The 25,488-nt window shown below is 34.9% G+C and overlaps 2 protein-coding genes across 6 annotated transcripts in view; both read right to left on the reverse strand.

The window, feature by feature from the left end:
* Positions 1-11,140, reverse strand: part of pfkpa (phosphofructokinase, platelet a) — a 41,015-nt gene extending 29,875 nt beyond the window's left edge. For all 5 annotated transcript variants that reach the window (XM_073831192.1, XM_073831193.1, XM_073831194.1 and 2 more), the window contains exons 1-7: positions 10,908-11,140; positions 5,988-6,061; positions 3,834-3,911; positions 3,047-3,236; positions 908-1,073; positions 741-785; positions 509-617 (exon numbers count right to left, since the gene is read on the reverse strand). In XM_073831192.1, the coding sequence (XP_073687293.1) occupies positions 509-617; positions 741-785; positions 908-1,073; positions 3,047-3,236; positions 3,834-3,911; positions 5,988-6,061; positions 10,908-10,998 (753 nt within the window). In that variant the 5' untranslated portion in view covers positions 10,999-11,140. The remainder of the gene's footprint in view (positions 1-508; positions 618-740; positions 786-907; positions 1,074-3,046; positions 3,237-3,833; positions 3,912-5,987; positions 6,062-10,907) is intronic.
* A 2,324-nt stretch (positions 11,141-13,464) lies between these two features.
* ifnu (class II cytokine, IFN-u) lies at positions 13,465-15,548 on the reverse strand. The gene is made up of 5 exons (XM_073831195.1): positions 15,435-15,548; positions 15,275-15,352; positions 15,068-15,193; positions 14,900-14,977; positions 13,465-13,557 (listed from the first exon to the last, which is right to left on the reverse strand). The coding sequence occupies exons 1-5, from the start codon at positions 15,546-15,548 to the stop codon at positions 13,465-13,467; spliced, it is 489 nt and encodes a 162-aa protein (XP_073687296.1).
* Positions 15,549-25,488: the final 9,940 nt, after the last annotated feature.

A 25,488-nucleotide genomic window follows, 5' to 3' on the forward strand; every position in this document is an offset into this window, starting at 1 on the left:
AATATGTTCACTTTGTAAACACTGGGTTGGTACTTCTGTAGCGATGTAGGACGATTTTGAAGGTAGGTAGGAAAACGAGGTGGGAGTTTTATTGTATTGTTTATACTGTATTGACCCGGATTACACAGACTATGCATGCGCATCACAAAGATGAGACAAGTCGAGCATTTTAGGTTAAAAAGTTTATAAATTGTCAATTTGTTTAAAAAATAACCAATCGTTTCACTAGATAAGACCCTTTTTCCTCGGTTGGGATCGTTTAGAGCCCTTTGAAGCTGCATTTAAACTGCATTTTAGAAGTTTCAACTTGGGGGCACCATACATATGCATTATATGGAGGTAAAAACCTGAAATTTTTCCTCAAAAATATAATTTCTTTTCGACTGAAGAAAGAAAGAAACGACAAGGGGGTGAGTACATTATCTGTAAATTTTTGTTCTGAAAGTGAACTAATCCTTTAAGTGTGCTACATGTAGATTTAGTGAGAAGAGATGCATTTTTGTTTTACCGCAGAGAGTTTTTCACACATTTTCTCTTCCCAGCCATCCTCAGGGGGCATTTCAGGAATCAACACCCAGTCGGCTCCGCATGCCAGGGCACTCACCAATGCCAGATAGCTTTACACACAAGCGCATACAGATGTGTAGAATACAGTGTCTTATTTGACAGTAAGCAGCATCATTTTGCCACCAAGCGCAAACACTGTGCCAATATGACTGTAAAGTAAGTGATTATCTTACCCACAATGCCTGCCCATCACCTCCAGCACAAATGTTCTCTGGTGACTGTAATCCATAAAGAATGATTAGCTAATAAATGGGAATCACTCAAAAGCTGGCATTTACTTTCCCAAGAAACCTCTGGTGGTTTTAGATTATGTACTTTTAGATTCATGTACAGAAAGTACCTCTGAGCTGTAGTCATAATCGCATCCACCACCTCAATGATTCTGTGGAGAGCTGAGTCTGTTCCTATTGTCATGTCCGTGCCACAGAAGTCATTGTCAATAGAGCCCACCATGCCCACAATGTGAAGAGCTGAGTATTTCTGAGACGCCTCCTCATCAATCAGACCTGTGATTAAAAACAGCAACAAAAAAGCCTTTTAGATTAAATGCTGGCCAAACTTTTTTTATTATTATTTGCTAAGGATGTAACGGTATTAGCAATATCGTGATATCGCGATAGTTAAACTGTCTTGATATTATCAAGGTTACATGATGATATGAAATGATCAAAAAGTGTCGTTTTTAAAATGTAATTTCTTATTCTAACATAAAAATCTTTGTTTTGGGCCATTATGCATTGACACAGTATCTGTCAAATAAAATAAAACTGAAAGCGCAATATGGCTTAATCCATTCATCAGATTTGCTTTCGTTGCTTGTTTCTTTTCACTGAAGCTGGAGTTTTTCTTCAAAATAAAAGCTCTACCACTGTTTCTGCTAAAATAAAAGCTTAAAAGTGCAGTCCAAATTCAAAATATCTTTTTCAAGTGTAGAAATTAGGAAAGAAGTATTGCAATTGTCCTACTGTTGTGTAAGGCAAAAAATATACAGTAGTCAACATTCGAAGTGGATCAAAACCTTTGATCAAATTTGTCCTAAAACCAAAAAGAATACCCGTTCTTATCCTAGAACAAATTTTGATTAACTTTTTTGATCTACTTCGAATGTTGACTACTGTATACCTATGCAATATTAATTTTCACTTATTTTGCAGTGCAAATGTTTAATATATGTCTATTGCTTTTTATTATTTGTAATAATAAAATGTTCAATAATTTAATGTGTATTACTTGTCATTATGTTTATTATTATATTCTAATTTGTTTGGCTTCCTAAAACACCAGTGTGAATATAATTTAGACTGAGAGAGTATATCACAAATAAAAAGAGGGTTGAGTCCCCTTTAAAGCTCAGGTACAAGCCAATTCACTGACTTTTTTTTTTTTTTTTTTTTTTTGAGTTTTCTTAGTTAAGAACATGGGTTGAAGCTCTTAAAGTGTTAGTTCACTTCCAGAACAAAACATTTCAGATAATTTACTCCCCCCCCCCCCCCCCTTCTCATCCAAGATGTTATTGTTATGTAATGTAATCATTATGTAATGATTTTCCTCAATATAGCGGACTTCTATGGTGCCCGGGAGTTTGAACTGAAGTTTGAATTTAAGTTAAATGGAGCTTCAAAGGGCTCTAAACGATTCCAGCCAAGGAAGAAGAGTCTTATCTAGTGAAATGGTTATTTTCTAAAAAAAAAATTACAATTTATATACTTTTTAACCTCAAATGCTCGTCTTGTCTAGCTCTGAAATGTGCATGCATGCTCTGTGCAGTCCTGTTAAAGACATTTAGGGTATGTTGAAAAACTCTCATCTCATTTTCTCCTTCAACTTCAAAATCGTCCTACATCGCTGCAAGTAAGTGTTTACAAAATGAACATGTAAAGAAGGTCAAAAGCCCTTTGCAAAAAAATGTAAAATTTGCGGTTAAAGAGTATATAAATTGCAATTTTTTTTTAGAAAATAACTGATCGTTTTGCTAGATACGACCGTTCTTCCTCGGCTGGGATCATTTAGAGCCCTTTGAAGCTGCAATTAAACTGCATTTTGGAAGTTCAAACTCGCAGGCACCATAGAAGTCCACTATATGGAACATAATTCAAAAAAATAATTCCTTTACAACTGAAGAAAAAAGACATGAACATCTTGGATGAAAAGGGGGTGAGTAAATTATCTGTTAACTTTAAAATTCACTTTTATTTTTCCCAATTCTATAATTGTCCTTTTTTAAAAAAAAAATATTGCAATAAATATTGCATTGTGGACTTCATATTGCGATATTATCATATCGTGAGATTCACAAATTGCTTTGTTAGATCCTTATTTTTTTTAAGCCTAATTGAAATCTTAAAAAGTTCATGAGCAATATTTTCACAATTCTAATCAATTCAAATAAATGTTTTGAACAGATAAAATGCTTTGCATGTATATTTCTGTGTAAAACAACTCAGAATGTTATTTCTGTTGTGTCAACTGCAGCTCAAACCTTGCTCGACCAGCTCTGAAAGCAAGCCACTCCACTCCTCTCTGAAGAGATTGGCCCCAGTCAAGCTGCCGTCTCCACCAATCACACACAGGTTAGTAATGCCCCTCTGCACCAGGTTGTGAGCCGCCTTCAGACGACCTTCGTGAGAGCGGAAATCTTTGCATCTTGCACTGCCGATAACAGTGCCGCCCTGGAACACAATCATACAAATTCATACGCACTGCAAACATGAGATTAATCTGTAGTAACCTTAAAGGAACACTCCACTTTTGGACGCAGCAGGCACAGTTCATACAACCTAGTTGCCAGCTAGGTTAGCATTTTTTTCACATGTGCTGCGTGATATTACTGCGCCTGCTTCGGCCATATTACAGCAGCAAACTTCCTTGACTATTACGCCGGAATGAGAGTGTAGTTCCTAATCTTATCGGCCTAGAAAATCGCAGCTTTACATTTTCCGCCATTATACACAATATAACTACAGAAGTGTCAAGTTTTAAATAGGACAAATATCGAAACTCATTGGTCATTTTTGAACGTGATGCTATTGGTCTAATAGGATTCAATGATCTATGCTAAGCTAAGCTAAAAGTGATATCGCAGAACAGGAGAACGGCTGAATGGATTTCAAAACGGTAAAACTCAACTTATTTACTCGGGGGGAGTTGGAGAATGAGCCTATTTTCAAAAAAAGTGGAGTATTGCTTTAACCTTCCAGCACTAGCAGCATTGGTAAATATGAATGCTTGAAAGCTTTGAGGGGCCATATGCTTCTCATCACACTCACCATTTGCAGCATGCTGGACACACTCTCCCATGTCGCCTCCTTGATGTTGTCGCCTCCATCCACCATACCCTGATATCCCTGTAAAACACACAAACATACAATTAAAATCCCACCCTTTATCCTTGAATAACCTCTTGGTTACCAGAAATGAATTCAGGTATCATATGAACCAGATTACGGAAATTGGCAGGCGATGTTCTGGCTTGGCAAGGACATGGCTTTGTGTTTACAAAATATTTCTGCACAGCACAAGGTGAACCGCGTAATTTCTGCACCACTAGCCAGGGCTCTAGAGTGCGACCAATTTGGTCGCACGTGCGACCTAATTTCTCAATGGTGCGACTAAAAAAAATCAAAGGTTGCACCGGTGCGACCAGCCGTTCGAGGGGAAAAAAAACGAAACTCCGTCACTCTTAAAGTCTCCCTGTTGCTCAACAACAGACACACATTAGACCCATATCGTGGTCTAAACCAATCAGAGATGAAGGACGGATCCCGCCCCCCCTCTGATTGGCCGTGGTCCAGATATTCCTGTACGTGTGTGTACGTTTGAAAATGCATGTGATGCAGTCAGGATGTCTCTACATTGTCAAGCGTTTACAATGCCTCCTCCGCAAAAACACGGACTGGATCGCGGACTCCATTCATAAAAACCAAATTTACTATGGCGCGGAATGCCATGTAATACGTTGATTTCTGGATTGATAAATCAAAAGTTGGTCTGTCACTTAATTCAAATCGCGATATGGACTAGTGTCTATGAAAACTGAAAGGCAAAAAGACCGTTTAAAATGAATCCTGCATGTTCCGTTTGCCTCTATGTATTAATGCTGGAGACGTGTATTTTTTTTTTAACTACACGCGTATAGGCTACTGAAGCACGCGTGACGCTCCCGCAAATTTTTGGCATTTGCATCTCACATGAACAGATAAACTCAATCTCCAAACCTACTGTGTCACTTTTACCGTTTCATTTGAGAAAGCATCATATCATACTGTACACACATAAACTTCACGGCAATCTGTCAAAATAAAAGTACGGTTTAACATGAAACAGAACAATATTAGTCATGTATTACTTTTGTACAGTATAATGTAGGTGTTTATATATTCCTATTTATAAATCATATATATGTTTGCCAAAAATTAAAAAGGTTTATTTTTCATTTGATTAAAAATAAATAAATGTTTATGCTTTCATTTGATTATGAGAAAAATTAAAACAAGAATTTCAAAAAAAAAAAAAATTGTAGAGCCCTATTGTTCAAAATGTTAAAATAGAGAGTTTTGGACTTATTTTTTCACTGAAATGTTTTCGTTATTACACAAAGTAGGGTAAAGTACTGGGGAAAAAAATATGCTTCAAATAAAGAACTTTATATTGACCAGATTGTTAGTTAATCATTTACAAGTCAATATTGCCTATATGGACAGGGATTAAAAAATAAATAAAATAAAAAAGTAAAAAAAAAGTGAACTTGTAAAACTACGGTGTAAAATGTGATGCGGTTGAAAATTTGGGTGCACCTAACTTTTGTGCTGGTGCACCTAAGAAAAAAAGTTAGGCGCACCAGTGCAACCAGTGCAAAAAGTTAGTCTAGAGCCCTGCTAGCAAATGCTCATCTCAAACAAATGAACGCTTTGCCTTTAAGAATGAGTGTGGAAGCACAAGAAAATGCATGCGTGGGTTTCTTCACCGAAGCAGTTGCATAAAAGCACAGTGGGCGAAGATATCCGACCTATCACAGCCAGACATCTCCTCTAGCAGGGCTGAGATGCTATGAGATGCGAATGGAAAATGGTGTTTATATGAGGCCAGATACATGGGGTTTTATTTCTAACCACTGTGGAAACACGTCTGCTATGCCAACAACTCTAAAAAGGATTAACATTGTATACACACATTTACATGACTTATTTTATTGAAAGGCCTCATAGTACTTGTTGAGTCCTAACATTTCTATATTGGAAATAACTGAGTGGTCATTGAAAGAGAGTGAACGGCAACATTAAGAGTGATTGCACTCACATGTTATACAATACTGACACTAGTTTGTCTTATTAATGTTCACACATCATTATACATATACAAAGCATGTACTGTAAAGACAAATCACTCAGAATCACTAAATTTTGTATAAACTAGAGACTGACCTCATGAACGAAGTACACTTTGGCTCCTACATAGATTCCCATACGGACCACAGCCCGGACAGCAGCATTCATCCCTGTATGCAGAGGAACAACAGACAGATTACGTTATAGCAGGATATCTGTAGAAAAATACTAGGAAAACATGTTCGAACTGGTTGTTTGTTTGGATTTGCACTTGATATTGTAATTTGAGGATTACTGCAACACTCTGCAGCATGTTATAAAACCTTGTAGGCCTCTCTGGAGGCCTTCTCTGCTATATTTGGTCAAATGTTGCTCTTATCTCATATCTCTCTATGCTGATACTGGATTAGAAATACTAGCTTTTTAAATCGCAATAACCTATGCTATGTCTATTACATAAAATAAATGTAATGCTACACTGCTGTTACTAGGCAACACATTACAATTGACCATGAAGGAATGAGTAAGAACGAGCCACTGTGAAAAACAGAACAGCTCAATTCCTTAAACACGAACACACACAGTTTCAGACTGAATAACATAGGTGATTCAATTCGATTTCAGCAGACTGTGTCGAAGAAACAGCTTACACAAAAATGAAAAGTAATTCATAATTACTGATCTGCTATTTAAGCTTTTTATTTTTCTTCTTAGACTAAATTTCTGAACACTACTACTCCTAGAGCTTTCAAGCTAGACCCACCGTAATATGGACGCAGCAGGCGCAGTAATATCACGCAGCGCCTGAAATTAGTTCCCAACTAGGTTACTTCCGACGAGGAACGCTCCCTGTGCATGCAATTGGTCACGTTGTGCTGCGATGTGCTGCGTGATATTACTACGCCTGCTTCGGCCATGTTACGGCAGCAAACTTCTTTGACTATTACGCCGGAATGGGAGTGTAGTTCCTAATCTTATCGGCCTAAAAAATCGCATCTTTACATGTTCTGCCGGTCTTAGTACACGATATAACTACAGAAGAGTCAAGTTTTAAACAGGACAAATACCAAAACTCGTTGGTCATTTTTGAACGCGATGCTATTGGTCTAATAGGATTCAATGATCTACGCTAAGCTATGCTAAAAGTGATATCGCCAGAACAGACTGGTTTTGTGGTCCAGGGTCACATTTGTTTTAATTGTTCTGTGGTAGAAAGGCGATACAAACAATGTTGGAAAAACATTGCTTGGTGGTTTCTAGATGCTTGCTTACGAGCCCAAGTCAACAACTGAGTCAACAGTCTCTCTGATATATCCTGTAGATACAGTATGGCTTGGGTCCCTTTCAGTCTTTACGTTTGTCCCACCTGTTTAGGTGGGAAATGCGTCTAGGTGAGAGATCTGGCCTACAGGCGCTGAAAAATTCAGTGTCATCGTGAGCTCAAGCTTTTGAGTCTGTCACTGACGATCAATTCTCTAAACAGATCTAAACAGACAAAGAATGCAGTCTTGTTATTTATGTCCTGCAGCTGCTTTAAAGATTTAAAGAGTGAACTCATCCATAACATGTACTGTGATTAGGATGCGTGCAGATATACACTAACCCACTGAAATGACTAATATTACATGTGAGTTACATCAGATCAGAGGCACTACAGAAATGACACACTGCATCTATGAATCATTAACCTACCATGAAATTGTATGTATTTTTTTTTTTTTTCACAAAGTTACCTACACTATAATCCAAAACGAGAACATTTGCATTTCTCACAAGAGCTGCAGTGAAGTCCCTTGTGAAGAAGTACACTTTAGCATTCAAAAGTGTAGACTAATGCTTTACTTTAAAAGTAATACTTTAAAGTAACACTTTTGACAGTGTTACAAAGTGCACTTTTTAAGTGTATAGTCATGAAGGTGTACTATTTTTACAGCTTTTTATGTAATTAATTTTGTATGCAAGAACAGTTTCTTAAAATATACTTTTAAGATTTGAAGTACACTACAAATGCACACTTCTTTTAAAAGAGGTGCCTGAATGGTTTTATAAACTAGACTAGCATTTTCCTAAAGGAACCAGTAGTCTTTGAATTAAAGGTAGAAGAATTAACTGATTTTATTTAAGACAATAAAATTGTTTTATATGACTAGATTCACAAAATAATCTTTTTTTTTTTTTTGAAGGTACACTGCTAGTCAAAAGTTGTTTTGTTTTGTTTTTTTATGTTTTTTTTTAAGAAGTTTCTTCTGCTCACCAAGCCTGCATTTTTTTATCCAAAGTACAGAAAAAACATTAAACGTTTGAAACATTTTTACTTAAAATAACTGTTTCTATTTGAATATATTTTAAAATGTAATTTATTCCTGTGATTTCAAAGATGAATTTTTAGCATCATTACTCCAGTCATATGATACTTCAGAAATCATTCAGATTTTCTCATTTGTTGCTCAAAAACATTTTTTTTTTCAAGTTTTTTAGATTTTATCATCATCTTTCGTTCATTTAAATCATCCTTGCACAAAAAAGTATACATTTATATATCTTTTCCAAAAAAGCCTTCTTTTTTATCCAAAGTACAGCAAAAATATTAAATGTTTGAAACATTTTTACTATTTAAAATAACTGTTTTCTATTTAAATATATTTTAAAATGTAATTTATTTCTGTGGTTTTCAAAGCTAATTCATTACTCCAGTCACATGATCCTTCCGAAATCATTCTAATGTTCTCATTTGCTGCTCAAAAACAATTATTGTTATTATTATTATTATTATTATTGTTATTATTATTATTACTGTATGTTGAAAACAGCTGAGCATTTTTTCAAGTTTCTTTAATTTTTATAATCACTTTTGATTCATTTAAATCACCCTTGCACAATAAAAGTATACATTTATATATCTTTTCCAAAAAAAGCCTGCTTTTTTATCCAAAGTACAGCAAAAACATTAAACTTTTGAAAAATTTTTACTATTTAAAATAACTGTTTTCTATTTGAATATATTTTAAATTTTAATTTATTCCCGTGATTTCAAAGCTAATTCATTACTCCAGTCACATGATCCTTCAGAAATCATTCCAATTTTCTTATTTGCTGCTCAGAAACAATTAGGCCTATTATTATTATTTTGCTGAAAACAGCTGAGCATTTTTTCAGGTTTCTTTGATTTTTATCATCACTTTTGATTTATTTAAATCACCCTTGCACAATAAAAGTATACATTTATATATCTTTTCCAAAAAAAGCCTGCTTTTTTATCCAAAGTACAGCAAAAACATCAAACTTTTGAAACGTTTTTACTATTTAAAATAACTGTTTTCTATTTAAATATATTTTAAAATGCAATTCATTTCTGTGGTTTTCAAAGCTAATTCATTACTCCAGTCACATGATCCTTCAGAAATCATTCCAATTTTCTAATTTGCTGCTCAAAAACATTGATTATTATTATTATTATTATTATTAGAATGTTAAAAACAGCTGAGCATTTTTTCGGTTTCTTTGATTTTTATAATCACTTTTGATTCATTTAAATCATCCTTGCACAATAAAAGTATACATTTATATATATTTTCCAAAAAAAACATTTTTATCCAAAGTACAGCAAAAACATCAAACTTTTGAAACGTTTTTACTATTTAAAATAACTGTTTTCTATTTGAATATATTTTAAAATGTAATTTTTTCCTGTGATTTCAAAGCTAATTTATTACTCCAGTCGCATGATCCTTCAGAAATCATTCTAATTTTCTCATTTGATGCTCAAAAACATTTATTATTATTATTATTATTATTATTATTATTATTATTATTATTATAATGTTGAAAACAGCTGAGCATTTTTTAGGTTTCTTTGATTTTATCATCACTTTTGATCATTTAAACAACCCTTGCACAATAAAAGTAGACATTTCTATATATTTTCCAAAAAAACTGACTCCAAGCTTTTGAATAGTAAAACGTGACATTGGTTTAAAGCCGCGCGCGTTGGTCACATGACTCATCTTCCTGTGACGTATCTCTTCGTCTCAAACGCGCAGCGGTTCCTCACGTACGCAACCTGGACTTGGAGATACCCAAAACCCCTGAAGTCACCTAAATTCACCTCTTCTTTACAAACACATCACTTAGTGAAGAACGAATCATGTCCTTTAGCATCTGCAAGCTATAAACACGAGAAAGCCACTGTGAAACGCGCAGCAACTTCCTGGTTGATGAAGAGGCAAAATTATCATATCGATGAATGACAGACAGAAAAAAACGCTAAGGTGAGGTAACACAAAGATGGTGGTTAGTGTTTAGCAAACATAAGCAAGCATCTTAATCTTTTAGGATGGATGGAGGCTGTGAAGACACGCTACGCGCTGTTCGTGAAGGTCACATGATTCCGCAATGCAGTGACATGTATTGATATCGGAATAAATGTAATTTCGTTCACTTAAACAGCTACATAACAGACGTAAAATAAAGCTGTCTTTTATCTAAATAAAACAAAACAGGATAGAAATGAACGCTTCTGTCATCTGAGCTCATATGTATTTAACGTTAGTGTGATCTGCTTCATCCTCATCCTCTTCCTCATCCTCCTCACCTGCATTTTTAACCAATATTAACCAGTCTAAGCAATAGTAAATCTAAAATGATAACACTGAGCCTGAACGTCAACTCAAACAAATCGCAATTCAAAATCTGTGACCTTGTGATTATCTCGTTACGTTTTCATCCCTTCGGACCTTCAAGGGCCATTACATCCATCCTGACGAGAAGCAAATCTATGGGATTCTAACAAGGTTTCATTTATAAAGCGACTGGTATAATGACAGAACAGCCAATTCAACGCTGGTAGTCGTGAACCGTCCTGTATGTTACAATGTATCAGAATGCACGTGTCAAAGTGAAACTATGTAACAATCATTCTGAACACAGCGATAAAATACGGAATTAAAGTTATACAATGTAACAAAATGACTACGAGATGTCAGAATGATAAAAGTGTGCTCTTGAGGAGTCATGTACCTTGCGCATCTCCTCCGCTTGTCAGCACTGCTATGGCTTTCCCAGCGCCAGTCAGGTTCTCAAAGAACCTCTTGGTGTCCGTCTGAGCCATTCTCCCTTTTAATACTTACAATAGGTTAAAATACAATAATGAATAAATAAAATTCTGTGTGAAACTGTGCCGTTTCGGGGACTCTGTCCTCCCCTCTCCTCTTCTCTCTCCAGCGGTCTCCTCCAGCACGTCCTCTGCTGCCTCTCCTGAACCTGCAGAAACAATATTTGTGACTGACAGCTCTCTCAACCAATGGCTAATCAGATTACGCGTTTCTGTCAGAATTTTGACCAATAGTAAACGCCCTCGGCGACGTTTCCGTGTAGGAAGATGATGTAGGCGGGACGACAAGTTTGCATCTGACAAATATGGTCCGACTAGTATTTCCGCAAACTGAGATGCCGTCAAAGAGCAAGACCGTTGAAATAAAATTTACAGTAGGCCTAAGTTTATTTCTGTCGTCCGGTGATTTTTGTACTTATAATTGTGTTTACAGCACAACTGAATAATTAATATGAGATTGGCGTTATTGTAATTGTGCTAGTCATTTTAGTAGCATTGCAACCGCTATGTTCAGAGTATGTTGCCGTCTGTTGGTTAGTATAAGAACTGCAGGGAAATGCCTTTAGAGGAGCATCATTCAGTCTTGTATGCTGTCATTTTAATAGTACATACAGCAATAGGTTTTCTTGAAACAAGCTTTTATTTCTAAGACTTGAAATTATATTCTGATGTACCTTAAATGAACAAATGACAATGCACTTTTTAAATACACTACCAGTCAAAAGATTTGGAGCAGTAAGATTTTATTTTATTTTTTAAATAATTCTCTTCTACTCACCAAGCCTGCATTTATTTGATCCAAAGTAGAGCAAAACAGTACAATTTTGAGATATGTTTTACTATTAACTACAAAAAAATAAATTTTAAAACGTAATTTATTCCAAAGCTGAATTTTTCAGCATCATTACTCCAGTCACATGAGAAAACATTATAATTTTCTGATTTGCTCCTCAAAAATCCATTTATTATTACTATTATTATTATTATTAGTATTATTATTATTATTATTATTATTATTATTAATAATATTATTATTATTATTATTATTATTATTATTATTATTATTATTATTATTATGTTAAAAACAGCTGAATAAGACTTTTTTTCAACTTCATTTGATAAATAAAAAGTTCAGAAGAAAAAGCATTGATCTGAAATAGAAATGTTTTGTGACATTATAAATGTTTTTATGATCAGTTTTGATCAATTTAAAGCATCCTTGCTAAATAAAAGTATTACTTTTTTATAATATCTTACAGGAATAAATAAATAATTATATTGACTTGAAGCTTTTGAATGGTATAATGTATAATGTTTCAAAAGCTTTTTATTTCAGATATATGCTGATCTTTGGATCTTTTTATTCATTAAAGCAAAAATGTACTCAACTGTGTTAAATGTTGATAATAATAATAATAATAATAATAATAAATGTTTCTTGAACAGCAAATCAGCACATTAGAATGATTTCTGAAGGATCATGTGACACTGGAGACTGGAGTTATACTGAAAATTTGGCTTTGATTACAGGAATAAATTGCATTTTAAACTATATTCAAATAGAAAACAGTTATTTTTAAATAGTAAAATTATTTCAAAATTGTACTGTTTTTACTGTGCTTTGGATCAAATAAATGCAGGCTTAGTGAGCAGAAGAGACTTCTTTAAAAACATTAAAAATCTTACTGTTCAAAAACTTTTGACTGGCAGTGTATGTGCGTTTTAGATCATTTATGTTAGAATTAATATATAAAAATTACTCAGTTATGTTGTACAAATGCAATACATTCAAAAACCATATATGACAGAAGAATGTAAGAGAGATTTCATGAGTTTTTCTTTATTAAGTTTGTCAAAAACATTGACATTAGGTAGTAAAATTGTAACATTAGGTAGCATTAGTACAAATTGATAAGACACACGTTCAGATCATAGACATATAGTAGGTAAGAGGGCTTACATTTTAACAGTAAAAAATATAAATAATCAAGAATCCCAGTAATGTCTGTTCATGGCTCAATAAATCATGAAAAACATTTTGTGCATTACAGTATTTGTATTTCATAACAATTTTATTAAAAAAAATTGAAAAACTATATATTGATCAAGCTTATTTCACACAGCAATAATCTGTTCATGATTACATCTTAAACAGTTTGTATATTATGTACATTTCTTAAAATATATAGACATTTTAAATTAAGCTTATATGTAGCACTTAACAATAAGGTTCATTAGTTAACATTAGTTAACATTAGTTAGCTACAGTAGTTTACATGAACTAAGAATGAGCAATTCATCTACAGCATTTAAAAATCTTAGTTAACGCATTATTAAAATCACAAGTTGTTCGTTAACATTAGTTATTGCACTGTGAACTAACATGAACAAACAGTGAATGACTGTTCATGTTAGTTAATACATTAATGCATTAATACATGAATAACTTGCAACTTGAAGTCTCTAACGTCGCCTTCTGACAGAGCGTTTCTCCAGCCTCTGAAGAACCTCCCTCACTTTTGAATTAATGATTTCCCATGCACAATGTGAGTGGGTCTGAAAAAAATATATATAGACATTAGATAGATAGATAGATAGATGATAGATAGATAGATAGATGATAGGTAGATAGATAGATAGATAGATAGATAGATAGATAGATAGATAGATAGATAGATAGATAGATAGATAGATAGATAGATAGATAGATTGATAGACATTAGATAGATAGACAGACAGACAGATAGACATTAGATAGACAGACAGACATTAGACAGACAGATAGACATTAGACAGACCGACAGATAGACATTTGATAGATAGACAGATAGACATTAGACAGACAGACAGATAGACATTAGATAGACAGACAGACAGACAGACAGATAGACATTAGATAGATAGACAGATAGACATTAGATAGACAGACAGACAGACAGATAGACATTAGACAGATAGACAGACAGATAGACAGACAGACAGACAGATAGACATTAGACAGATAGACAGACAGACAGACAGACATTAGACAGACAGACAGACAGATAGACATTAGACAGACAGAAAGATAGACAGACAGATAGACATTAGACAGACAGACAGTTAGACATTAGACAGATAGACAGACAGATAAACATTAGACAGACAGAAAGATAGACATTAGATAGATAGACAGAAAGACAGACAGATAGACAGATAGACATTAGACAGACAGACAGACAGATAGACAGACAGACAGACAGACAGACAGACAGACAGACAGACAGACAGACAGATAGACATTAGACAGACAGACAGACAGACAGACAGACAGACAGATAGACATTAGATAGACAGACAGATAGACATTAGACAGATAGACAGACAGATAGGCATTAGACAGACAGACAGATAGACAGACAGAAAGACATTAGACAGATAGACATTAGATAGATAGACAGATAGACATTAGATAGACAGACAGACAGACAGACAGACAGACAGACCGACATTAGATAGATAGACAGACAGACAGATAGGCATTAGACAGACAGACATATAGACAGACAGAAAGACATTAGATAGATACACAGACAGACAGACAGACAGACAGACATTAGATAGATAGATAGATAGACAGACAGAAAGACATTAGATAGACATTAGATAGATAGACAGAGACAGACAGATAGACATTAGACAGACAGACATTAGATAGACAGACAGACAGACATTAGACAGACGGAAAAATAGACATTAGATAGACAGACAGACAGACAGACAGACAGACAGACAGACAGACAGACAGACAGACAGACAGACAGATAGATAGATAGATAGATAGATAGATAGATAGATAGATAGATAGATAGATAGATAGATAGATAGATAGATAGATAGACAGACTTTAGGATCTTACCTTTTTCTTAAGAAAAGCTTCTAATTTATTGAAGCATGTGGTCACAGATTCATTTTCAGCATTGTCAGAATGATGAACCTACAAAGAGAAAAAACAACAACATGATTGACATGTTTATGAGCTATGTGGCTGTATTAAACTTTATAATAGCACATTTGTGATTCTTACACATTTGCTCAGGGTATGACGGGTGTAATGAAGAGCCTCGATAAACGTCTGTGGGTTTGGATTCTCCTTGTACATTGTTTCCGTTCTCTTGACAATGTTGACCAGAAGGATTGCATCGTGATCCACCTGTAAAGAGCAAAACATTAATCTTAGGGTTGTAACCTTATATAAAATATGAACACATGGAAGGAAGACAGATGTACAAACCAGATTGGCCAGGTGACGTGGATCACACAGACTGGCTTCTTCATAATCAAATGCACAATCATGAGATATGGCAGTGCCCTTTGAAAACACAAAGCATATATGTTTTATTACAATGCAATACACTGAGTAAAAGTCAGAGTTGTGTTTTAAGGACACGTACCATTGAATTTAAAGACTGAATCAGATGTCCCCATTTGATGTGTTTTATGCACTCCTTATGGGCTTCCAGCAGAGATATGAACATGCAAATGATGGAGATTCTAATCCAGACCATATTTTCTGAAATCATGCAATAAATCATCATTAGTAAGAAAAAATAGAATCGCATGTATACCTCATATACAGTATATGCAAATTATGTAGAACACTTGAAATGTTTTCAGAAGTTCTCACCTGTTTTCTCGCCTGGTTGTGCTGTTTTTCAGTTTGTGTAGCTGAAGCTGAGATGCTGTGAGATGCTGATGTGACATTGTGCCTTTTATACCTTGAGAAATGATACCTGGCATTCCACACCTGTCAAGCTGGGTCAAAATGAAAGAGGACATCTTTTTTTGGGATGCTCAGATTCTGGTATTTCTTGAGGAAGTTCCTGTCAGTGGAAAGTGTGGGGGTGTTTAACTGATACTATGGGTGGCACATTAGAGCACTGTTGCAACTGTTTTTCCACTGTTTAAATATGATTTGTATTATTTTCTTTAGATATATAGTTAACGTTTTAGTGATTGTGTTGTTTTCCTTACTTTTATTAGTGTTTGTTGTTTTAAAATGTTTATATAGTTTTTTGTTATTTTATTTTAGTACAAATGAGATATGATCTGAAATAAAATATTAATATTTATTCATTTATTTATTTTTATATGTTTTTTCTGGTTTTCGTTTTAATAAATAGTAACTGTGATGCATTTATTATTGTAGAAATTAAATAATTAATTAAAAAAAGATCACAATTCGACTGTTGAAAAATAGAATACATCACGTAACGAGTTTGAGAAGCAGAGAAGTACGACGAGAAAACACCAAGCTGTAACGGTAAAGAATAATTTTTTCAGGACAAGATGCATTGTTCTGTTGCAGTTGACGTAATTTCATTTCCCTCAGGCACTGAAGGTTTCCCAAAGCATGTCAACTCTGTGACGTGTTGTCATGGTGAAAGTTGGAAGCTAGCATGTTCACTGGAAATGAAAGTGAAAGTACTCTCACTATTCATGCTTACAGAAGAGATTCACTTTAGTGGAACTAAACAGCAGTTGGTGGAGATGCCTATTATACTTAATGGCTTCTTATAACATGCACCCTGTGGCGAAACATATGCAGAGCAATGTAAAAAACGTTCATTTATAAGCCTATTTTTAATAAACATTGCTTTGCACAATCAGAGCTTGCACAAAGGCCCTCAAAGTCATGAAAAACAGAAAATATCAGAATTTGACTGTTATTTCCAGGCCTAATCATCGAAGTTAAAACGATTATCTAATCAGCCAATCACATGGCAGAACTCAATGCATTTAGGCATGGTCAAGACAATCTGCTGAAAGTCAAATCGAGCATCGGAATGGTGATTTAAAGAAGTAGTTCACTTTCAGATCAAGAATTTACAGATAATGTACTCACCCCCTTGTCATCCAAGATGTTCATGTCTTTCTTTCTTCAGTCGTGAAGAAATTATGTTTTTTGAAGAAAACATTTCAGGATTTCTCTCCAAATAATGGATATGTATGGTGCTTCCAAGTTTGAACTTCCAAAATGCAGTTTAAAAACAGCTTCAAAGGGCTGTAAACAATCCCAGCTGAGGAAGAAGGGTCTTATCTAGCAAAACGATCAGTTATTTTCAAAACAAATTGACAATTTATATACTTTTTAACCTCAAATGCTTGTCTTGTCTTGTCTTGTCTCTGCGATGCGTATGCGTAGTCTGTGTAATACAGTTAGGGTATGTTGAAAAACTCCTATCTCATTTTCGTCTTCAACTTCAAAATCGTCCTACAATGCTATTTTACCTTTTTTTGTAAAGGGCATTTGATCTACTTTGTATGTTCACTTTGTAAACACTTGGTCGGTACTTCTGCAGCGATGTAAGATGATTTTGAAGTTGGGGAAGAAAACGAGATGGAAGTTTTTTGACATACCCTAACTCTATTGACCCAGATCACACAGACTATGCATGTGCATCTCAGAGACGAGACAAGACGAGCATTTGAGGTTAAAAAGTATATCAATAGTCAATTCGTTTGGCTAGATAAGACCCTTCTTCCTCGGCTGGGATTGTTTAGAGCCCTTTGAAGCTGCACCTAAACTGCATTTTGGAAGTTCAAAACTTTAATATTTTGATGAAGGGTTTTGTTTTGCAGATCTGGCCATCTGTCAATATATCTACCTTGGGTTGGCATCAAGAACTGGGGCCTCATTTATAAAATGTTGCAAAGAATCCATTCTAAATGTGATCTTACGATCATCTCTCAAATATGCATACACCTCTCTTTCAGATATGCAATCTATGAATCACAAATTATCTTGAACCTGCCCACAACTGAATGGTTTCAGCTCTCTGCCTTGTAAATGACTTCTAATTAATGTCATTAACATATAAAAGATATATGTCATCATCTAAATCCTTTCATTTAGAACAGAGAGCTGCAAGAGCAGCTTACATTTACAAAAACCTGCAGTATTCTGACAAAAAAAAGTGTGGGTCTTGCTCAGACCCTGACTTGACGCTAAGCACTTTTCCACGTCAAAGGCAGTTTTTACAAATATGAGTACTGGCATGGATTTAAATGTACTCACACTATAAGATCAAATCTGTGTGTATGCACACTTTATAAATGAGGCCTCTGCAGTGTAAATGTGGCCTAAGTGACCTTAAATGTGGCCAGACGGGCTGATCTGACTATTATAGAAACTGCTTATATACGGGATTTCCATGCACAGCCATCTCTAGGGTTTACATAGAATGGTCCAAAAAAGAGAAAATATCCAGTGAGTGGCAGTTTTGTGGGTTAAAATGACCTGATCAGAGGTCAGAGGAGAATGGGATAGAACAACAACAGTAACTCAAAAACAACTGACATATGAAGAAGAGCATCTCTGAAAGCATCTGTAAATGTCGAACGTTGAAGCAGACGGGCAAAAGCAGCATAAGACCACATTGGGTGGCATTCCTGTCAAATAAGAACAGAAAAAATGAGGCTCCAGTTCTCACAGGCTCATCGAAATTGGAGATCATTGGGAAAAGGAAGCCTGGTTTAATTAAAGCATTGATCATTTGGCAATCTGCTAAATTGGCCGTTCTCCTCTGACCTCTGACATCAAAGGTCATTTCACACAAAACTGCAACTCACTATATTTTGTCTTTATATGTATGTATTTATTTATTCAATTCAATTCTACCGTTCATGAATGACTGGAAACTAATTAGAACCTTTTCAATCTGGTTTTACTGCGTATCTTAGTATGTTTTGCTTGCAGTTGATGTTTGTAAAAGTGCTGTAGTGATGCTACTTGATCTTACAGCTGCATTTTAAACTGTAGATCATAAAGTTCTTATTTGGCGTTTAGGTTCATCTTAGATTTAGCTTATATCTTAAAGACAGGCAATTTTCTTTAGTGTTAATTGAGTTTAATAGAGTAAATTGTCTTAATCTCTACTATTCTTAGTGTAGTACCTCAGGGCTCTATTCTGGGCCTGTCTCTTTTTAACTTACAGTATATATGTGTCCACTGGGGGATATTATTAGAAAGCGCAATGTTTCATTTAATTTATATGCTGCTGATACACAGCTGTGCCTGCTGTTGAAAGCTGGCGATTCCATTCGACCATTGTTGGAATGTATCTGGGACATTCAGAAATGGTTATCAAATAACCTTTTTCAACCTAATGAGGACAAATCAGAAATAATTGTTTTTTTGTCCACCAAAATTGAGGAGTAATCTCATTAAGGAGCTGGGCAATCATTTCCCCTCAAATAGGAACCTTAGTATCGTCATGTAGTTATGTTTATCCAAACAAATAATTTCTGTTGTTAAGAACAGTTTTTATCAACCGTGAATTATTTCCAAACAAAGACAGGTCTTTTTCTGTAGAGTTAGGTAATTTCTCTTCATCTTCTGCTCCTATTATTAGTGGAGTACCTCAGGGCTCTATTCTGGACCTACTTCTTTTTAACTTATGTATGCGTCCACTGGAGAACATTATTAAGAAGTACAATGTTTAATTTAATTTATATGCTGACGATACACAGCTGCACCTGCCATTGAAAACTGGCGATTCCATTCGACCATTGTTGGAATGTATCTGGGATATATGGATTTCAAATAACTTTCTCTGGCTTAATGAGGACAAATCAGAAATTATTGTTTTTGGCCCTCCAAAATTGTGGAGTGGTCTTATTAAGGAGCTGGGCAATCATTTCCTCTTCAATTTCCTCCCAGGTTAGGATCTTTGGTGTCATCCTGGACTATATTTAAAATATGTTTATCCAAACAAATTCTGTTGTTAAGAACAGTTCTTATCAACTGCATATTATTTCCAATACATGGAAAAAGGTTATTCATGCTTTTATTACCTCTTGTTTAGATTATTGTAATTAATTGTATTTGTATTTGGATAGTTTTGTTATGTTTAAATGCGCTGTATAAATGAAATGTACTTACTAACTCATCAGTCAAAAAGTGTGGAAACCCTGATTGAACTTCTACCCCATTGTTTATTCGAAACGCAAGTATCTATTTGCCTGGAAATGCATTTGTGACGATGCTCTGACTAGATGTGCCATTATTTGAAAAGAAAACTGAAATCCACTGGGGACTACAGTTCAGAAAAAACAGGCTCTTCCACGCAGAAGGCACCACTATATGGAATAAAACCTGTCCCAACATGCACTGCAGAGCACCTTTCTCTGAAACCTGGAACAAAAATGTGATCTACACTGGTGATGCAATTCTGACAGCAACATGTAAGTTTTGATTTATTTAAAATGTGGAAGCATGACATGGAGCTTGTTGGGGAGAGGAAAGGCGTGATATTACTGCAAGTATAATTACATCAGCAACCACCTACATAGTAACACTCTAGCAACACTAAAAACATTTAGATCATCTTTGCAACTGCCTTTTTGTGCAAACTACACTCTTTAAAATAAAGTTGCTTTAAAAGGTACTTCAAGCGATGCCATAGAAGAACCATTTTTGGTTCCACAAGGAACCATTCAGTCAAAGGTTCTTTAAAGAACCATCTCTTTCTTACCATTTTATAATCTGAAGAACCTTCTTTCACCAAAAAGAATCTTTTGGGTAAACAGAAAGGTTCTTCAGATGTTTAAGGTTCTTTATGGAACCATTTAGACAAAAAAGGTTCTTCTATGGCATCATGAAGCACGTTTAATTTTTAAGAGTATAACTGGTAAAAGCTCCAGCTCTCTCCAAATCTGAAATTGTTATCTGACTAACACCCTGACCGTATTGATCCTCAGCTGATGAGTTATTGATCAGGATGACATTTATTCCTCATGTTATCAATAGTTGTGTCCAAAGCAACCCAGGCTGCATTGGAAATATGTTACTCTGTCTACGTTTATGCAAAACCTGAAATATGGTGCATTTTGCTGCACTTTTCAGATGACATGTCTACAAGAGGCACAATAAGCAATATCATTGTTTATCCTGTGCAGATGTGGGTTTATTAAACTGAAATGTGAAAATGTTTCACAGCAGTTTCAAAGCAAACTAGTATCTGGTGCTAAATAGCATGTTAAGTTTTCTCCAAAATAGGTAAATGAGACTGTGGTGATGTCTCATTTTGTAGGTAAAATCTTTATTCATTGATAATTTGCCCCTGTAATTATAATTTGTATGAAAAGGAACAAACTAAGTTGTTATTTGCAGTCTTGTAGAAATGTACTGTAGGCCTTGAAAATAAGAAATAAATGAATATTTTCTTTAGAACTGGTTACATTTTTTTAATGTAACATTTAAAACAATGGAACAAATTAAACATATTGCATTCAGCTTTATGTTTAGATAAATGTAACATATTGCGTTTGCTTTCACCATTATAATAAGCTAATTGCCCCTGATGTTTATAACTTTCAATATGAATATTTTAAGTAATTATTAAGTAATAATAGAATCAAATCAAATTAAATATCTTATATGTAAAAATCACATTAAACAGTATGCTTTCAACATTTCCAGAAGGTTTCAAACCGTTTAAATTAACTAAATTACCACTATGGTGTCCTGCATATGTTTTTAGAAACATGTTCGCGCTGTGGTTTCAGTTAAAGATCCCAGCAGTGCATAGGAATTCTAAACAATCTTCCAAGCAGCGCAGTGATGTCAGTGTTTCGGGAAAGATCGACAATTAATGTAAATCCTGAAACCCGTTGGGGCAGTAAAACACAGTATTTGTAACAGGTGTCAAAAACAAGTCAATCAAAATAAATTATCAGATTCGTTTTATGCAGAACTCTTTTAAAAAATTAACTATCATTCAATAGAAATGTCAGAAGTAAAACATACAAAGGCTAATTCAGGCTTAAAAACAGATCTTGCTAGCCTTTCTAAGACAGGCCCCAACAAAAATGTACCCAGATTTAGATACTCTGTTGTAAATTTATGGCCATAAATTGTCTGCAGTACAGAGTCATTTACAAACTGTACATGCTTCATCATTAACAAATGATACAACATCATTAAATTTATATTTAACACAATTCAAATGTACAGTTCTTTTTTGTTTATGTAGAACTTAAGTGCATATTTATATTTAATTTCATACGTTTACTGTTTTTTAAATATAGTGTACTGTTGAATGTACTGACAAGGATTCATGGTAAACTAAAATATACTTGTATGTAAAGTATTTCAATGTATTTGAAATGACATTTATAATGATTACATTGCAGTTTGCTACATTTGAAATAGCTTAACTTTAAATGTAATGTTTAATAAGACACTAGTTAAAATTTAATCAAATACGTGACGTGTTTTAGTAGTCAACACCTCAAAACAAGTGTACTTCTTTAAAGCATTGTGAAAAATGTTCTTTAAAGTAAATTGCACTTTTTAAAACATATTTAAGTATCATGTCATGAAAGTCTAAAGTATATTTTTAATTAAGTGCACTACTTTTTCACAAGGGCATAGATCTTATAAACTGTGCCATTACTATTTTGGTCTGAGAAACTATAGCAAATGATTCAGTGAATTAAAGTGAATCGTAAAAAAATTCAGACCTACACTCTTAAAAATAAAGGTGCTTTAAAAGGTTCTTCAAGCAATGCCATGGAGGAACCATTTTTGGAACCAACTCTTTCTTACCTTTTCATAATCTGAAGAACCTTCTTTCGCCACCAAAAACCTTTTTGTGAAACAGAAAAGTTCTTCAGATGTTTAAGGTTCTTAATGGAACCATTTAGACTTCTATTGCATTGTGAAGAACCTTTATTTTTAAGAGTGTATTGCAAACCTATTTTACTGATTAGATTCAAAGAGTGCTTTATTCTTGAATGTGGCATCACTAATTCTATTAAACAGCTAATAGTAAACATAATACATAATTGCTGAAATATTATCAGAGAAAAATATACTCAGGTCATTATACAGTAATCTCCATTATAGACACGTTAGACTACTCTGATATTACCACTAATGTCTTTTTAAAAAGCTTTCTCGATGTTTAGCTGATTATGAAAAATTCCAGCCCACGTAATAATAATTTTATGAGGACATTTTATTGAAAACGACACTAGGAGATCTCCAGTTTGTACCTATGGGATGCTCTGTTAGAGTTAACAACAGTAATCCAACTAAAGGTTCATTAGGTAGTTAAAAGCATTATCAGATTTGCCCAAACTTGCACGTTCTGTAGAAATCTGTGAGCACAGTTTCTGTACAGGCCTCCTGATAATCAGACAAACGCTAGTTATTTTCTCTGTTTTCAGGGAGTTTCACATTCCTAAACATGCACTGCATTTACGAGGGACAGGCCCGTGAGACAGGTGTATTGCTTGGGGCAGGGTGCTAATAGGGGGATCCCAGCACATCTTAGCTGGAATCATCTCTCCAGGGTGTGAACGGTATGAACGATGGCCTGATATTTAATAGTCTTATCAATAGTTAACACATTTTTTTTTTTTGGTTACCCAAAGAAACCCTTAATGAGCAGTTCTTAGAAGAACCTTTTCAGTTTGTCATTTCTCTCCTGTGTAGCAAATGAGGAAGCAAAAGTTTTTGTCTTCTGAAGAATGGTTTTAGTCCACAATGATTTAAATCTACTGGAATGTGACCATATGAAAATGCTCAAATCATTGCAGCTTATTACTTAAGTTAACAATGATGTAATTGTTGTTTTCCAAAACCAACATTTACAGCCTCAAGTCTTTTTGGGTATGATGTGATCAGCTTTGCACATCTGCATTTGGCAATTATCTGCCATTCTTTGCCTCACCTTTTCACCTCTCAAGCTCTGTCAGCTTGGATGGGGGCTGGCAGACATTTTCTAGAGTCCTAGTTGTTCCAATCGTCTTCCATTATGGATAATGGAGGCGTATGCTTCTGTGAACCTTCAATGCAGCAGATTTTTTTCTGAACTCTTCCCTAAATCATTGCCTTAACACAAGTCTGTCACTGGGCTCTACATGCAGTTATCTTGACCTCAGGACTTGGTTTTTGCTCTGATATGCATTGTCAGCTGTTAGACCTTTTCGGAGAGGTGTAGACCTTCTACACTCGAAGTGTAGTAACATCTAGAAGCAATATGAATGCTCCTGAGCTAAATTTCGAGTGTCCCAGAAAAGGGTATGAATAGTTATGCAACGAGATCTTTTCAGTTTTTAATTTTTAATAAATTTGCACAAATGTTAAAAACCTATTTTTTGCTTTGCCATTATGGATTAGGGAGTGTAGATTGATGTGGGAAAAAAGTAATTTAAAGTAGTTTAACATAAGGCAGCAACATAAAATGTGAAAAAAAATGAAGGGGTATGAATAATGTACATAAAGAAATTATTTTTTTTCTACTGTAAAAGTGTACTATGGCCCAAAAATAAAACTCTTAAATGAGAACACTTCCACAAGGAAGCAAAAGCAGAAGAAGAGAAGTTTCCTAATAAAAAAAGTATAAATTGGTAGAGTTGGGGTATTTAGACTTGTACTCAGACTTGAGTCCTGTCTTGAGTAGAATTTTTTGCGGACTCGGACTTGTCACGGACTTAGATGCATTTTGACTCGGACTTGACCTCGAGCTTTTCGGACTCAGGAATTATTGCTGAGTACAGCCGAGTTCAGGGACAGTTGATGGAAATTTTACTGATTCAATGCATTATTACGAAAGTGACATTACATATTCGCACATGTTTAAAAGTCTTGCCAGTACTTGAAAGCCTGCTGGTTTCTTTGCATACATACACACCCAAAGTGTGCTCACTGAAAGCGCCTCTTAGTCAGCGTGCGAATGCTGAATTAAGTTCTCTTTTGCATGTTATTGCTACACACTTACACGAAAAGTAATGTCAAAATAAACCATCTAGGAGAGTATTCATGGAAATGCAGTCAGTTGTGTCTTGAGTGAATTTGAACAGTTGGGAGAAATACAGATGTGTCAAAATATATGATCTGTGCGTCTGGTCTTAAAGCGACAGCAGTGGAAATCTGCTGCAGCAGACTGCGTCATATTACATTTACCTATTTTAGCTCACAATTTAGATTTTTTTTTTTTTTTATATGTTGTACTTCGGACTTTATAACTCAATTTACCTCAGCAGTAGCGAGTTTGTCAGTTCTGAGGGGGAAAATGTCAGGGTTTCTATAAGGGAGGACTCAAACGCAGAATGAACAGTGATGGTTATTTATTGAACAACAGGCAGACAAGAGAAGGTGAGGAGGGGAGTGAACACAGTCCAAACAAAGGGCAGGGAGGAACTTGACAGGCAGGCGGTGAGAATGACCACTGAGTCCAGGTAACAGTCCTGTAGGGAGCCGAGGTGGCTAGAAGCTGGAAGTTAGCTGCTGGGCCTGACAGGAACCTGAGTGGAAGCCACTCCACACTCGAGCCAGGAGCACCGTCTGCTGGACAAGACAGGACTGGGGAAAAGACAGGGATCCACGAACAACTAGGCAGGGTATTTACAGTATATAAAAGGTAGACGAGCAATAATTTATGACTGAAACACACTCACACTGAGGTAGAATTAACAACGAACTGGCAAAGACAAGAG

This window comes from Garra rufa, chromosome 24 (genome assembly GCF_049309525.1).
Source record: "Garra rufa chromosome 24, GarRuf1.0, whole genome shotgun sequence".
Classification (NCBI taxonomy): Eukaryota; Metazoa; Chordata; class Actinopteri; order Cypriniformes; family Cyprinidae; genus Garra; species Garra rufa.

What these genes read in the sequence shown, in the direction of transcription:
- ifnu (XM_073831195.1), bottom strand. Translation starts at nt 15,548, where the DNA reads ATGGTCTGGATTAGAATCTCCATCATTTGCATGTTCATATCTCTGCTG. An exon ending in CACGTCACCTGGCCAATCTG is followed by an intron (nt 15,194 to 15,274) that starts GTTTGTACATCT and finishes TGCTCTTTACAG; the next exon opens with GTGGATCACGATGCAATCCT. An exon ending in GTCATACCCTGAGCAAATGT is followed by an intron (nt 14,978 to 15,067) that starts GTAAGAATCACA and finishes TTCTCTTTGTAG; the next exon opens with GTTCATCATTCTGACAATGC.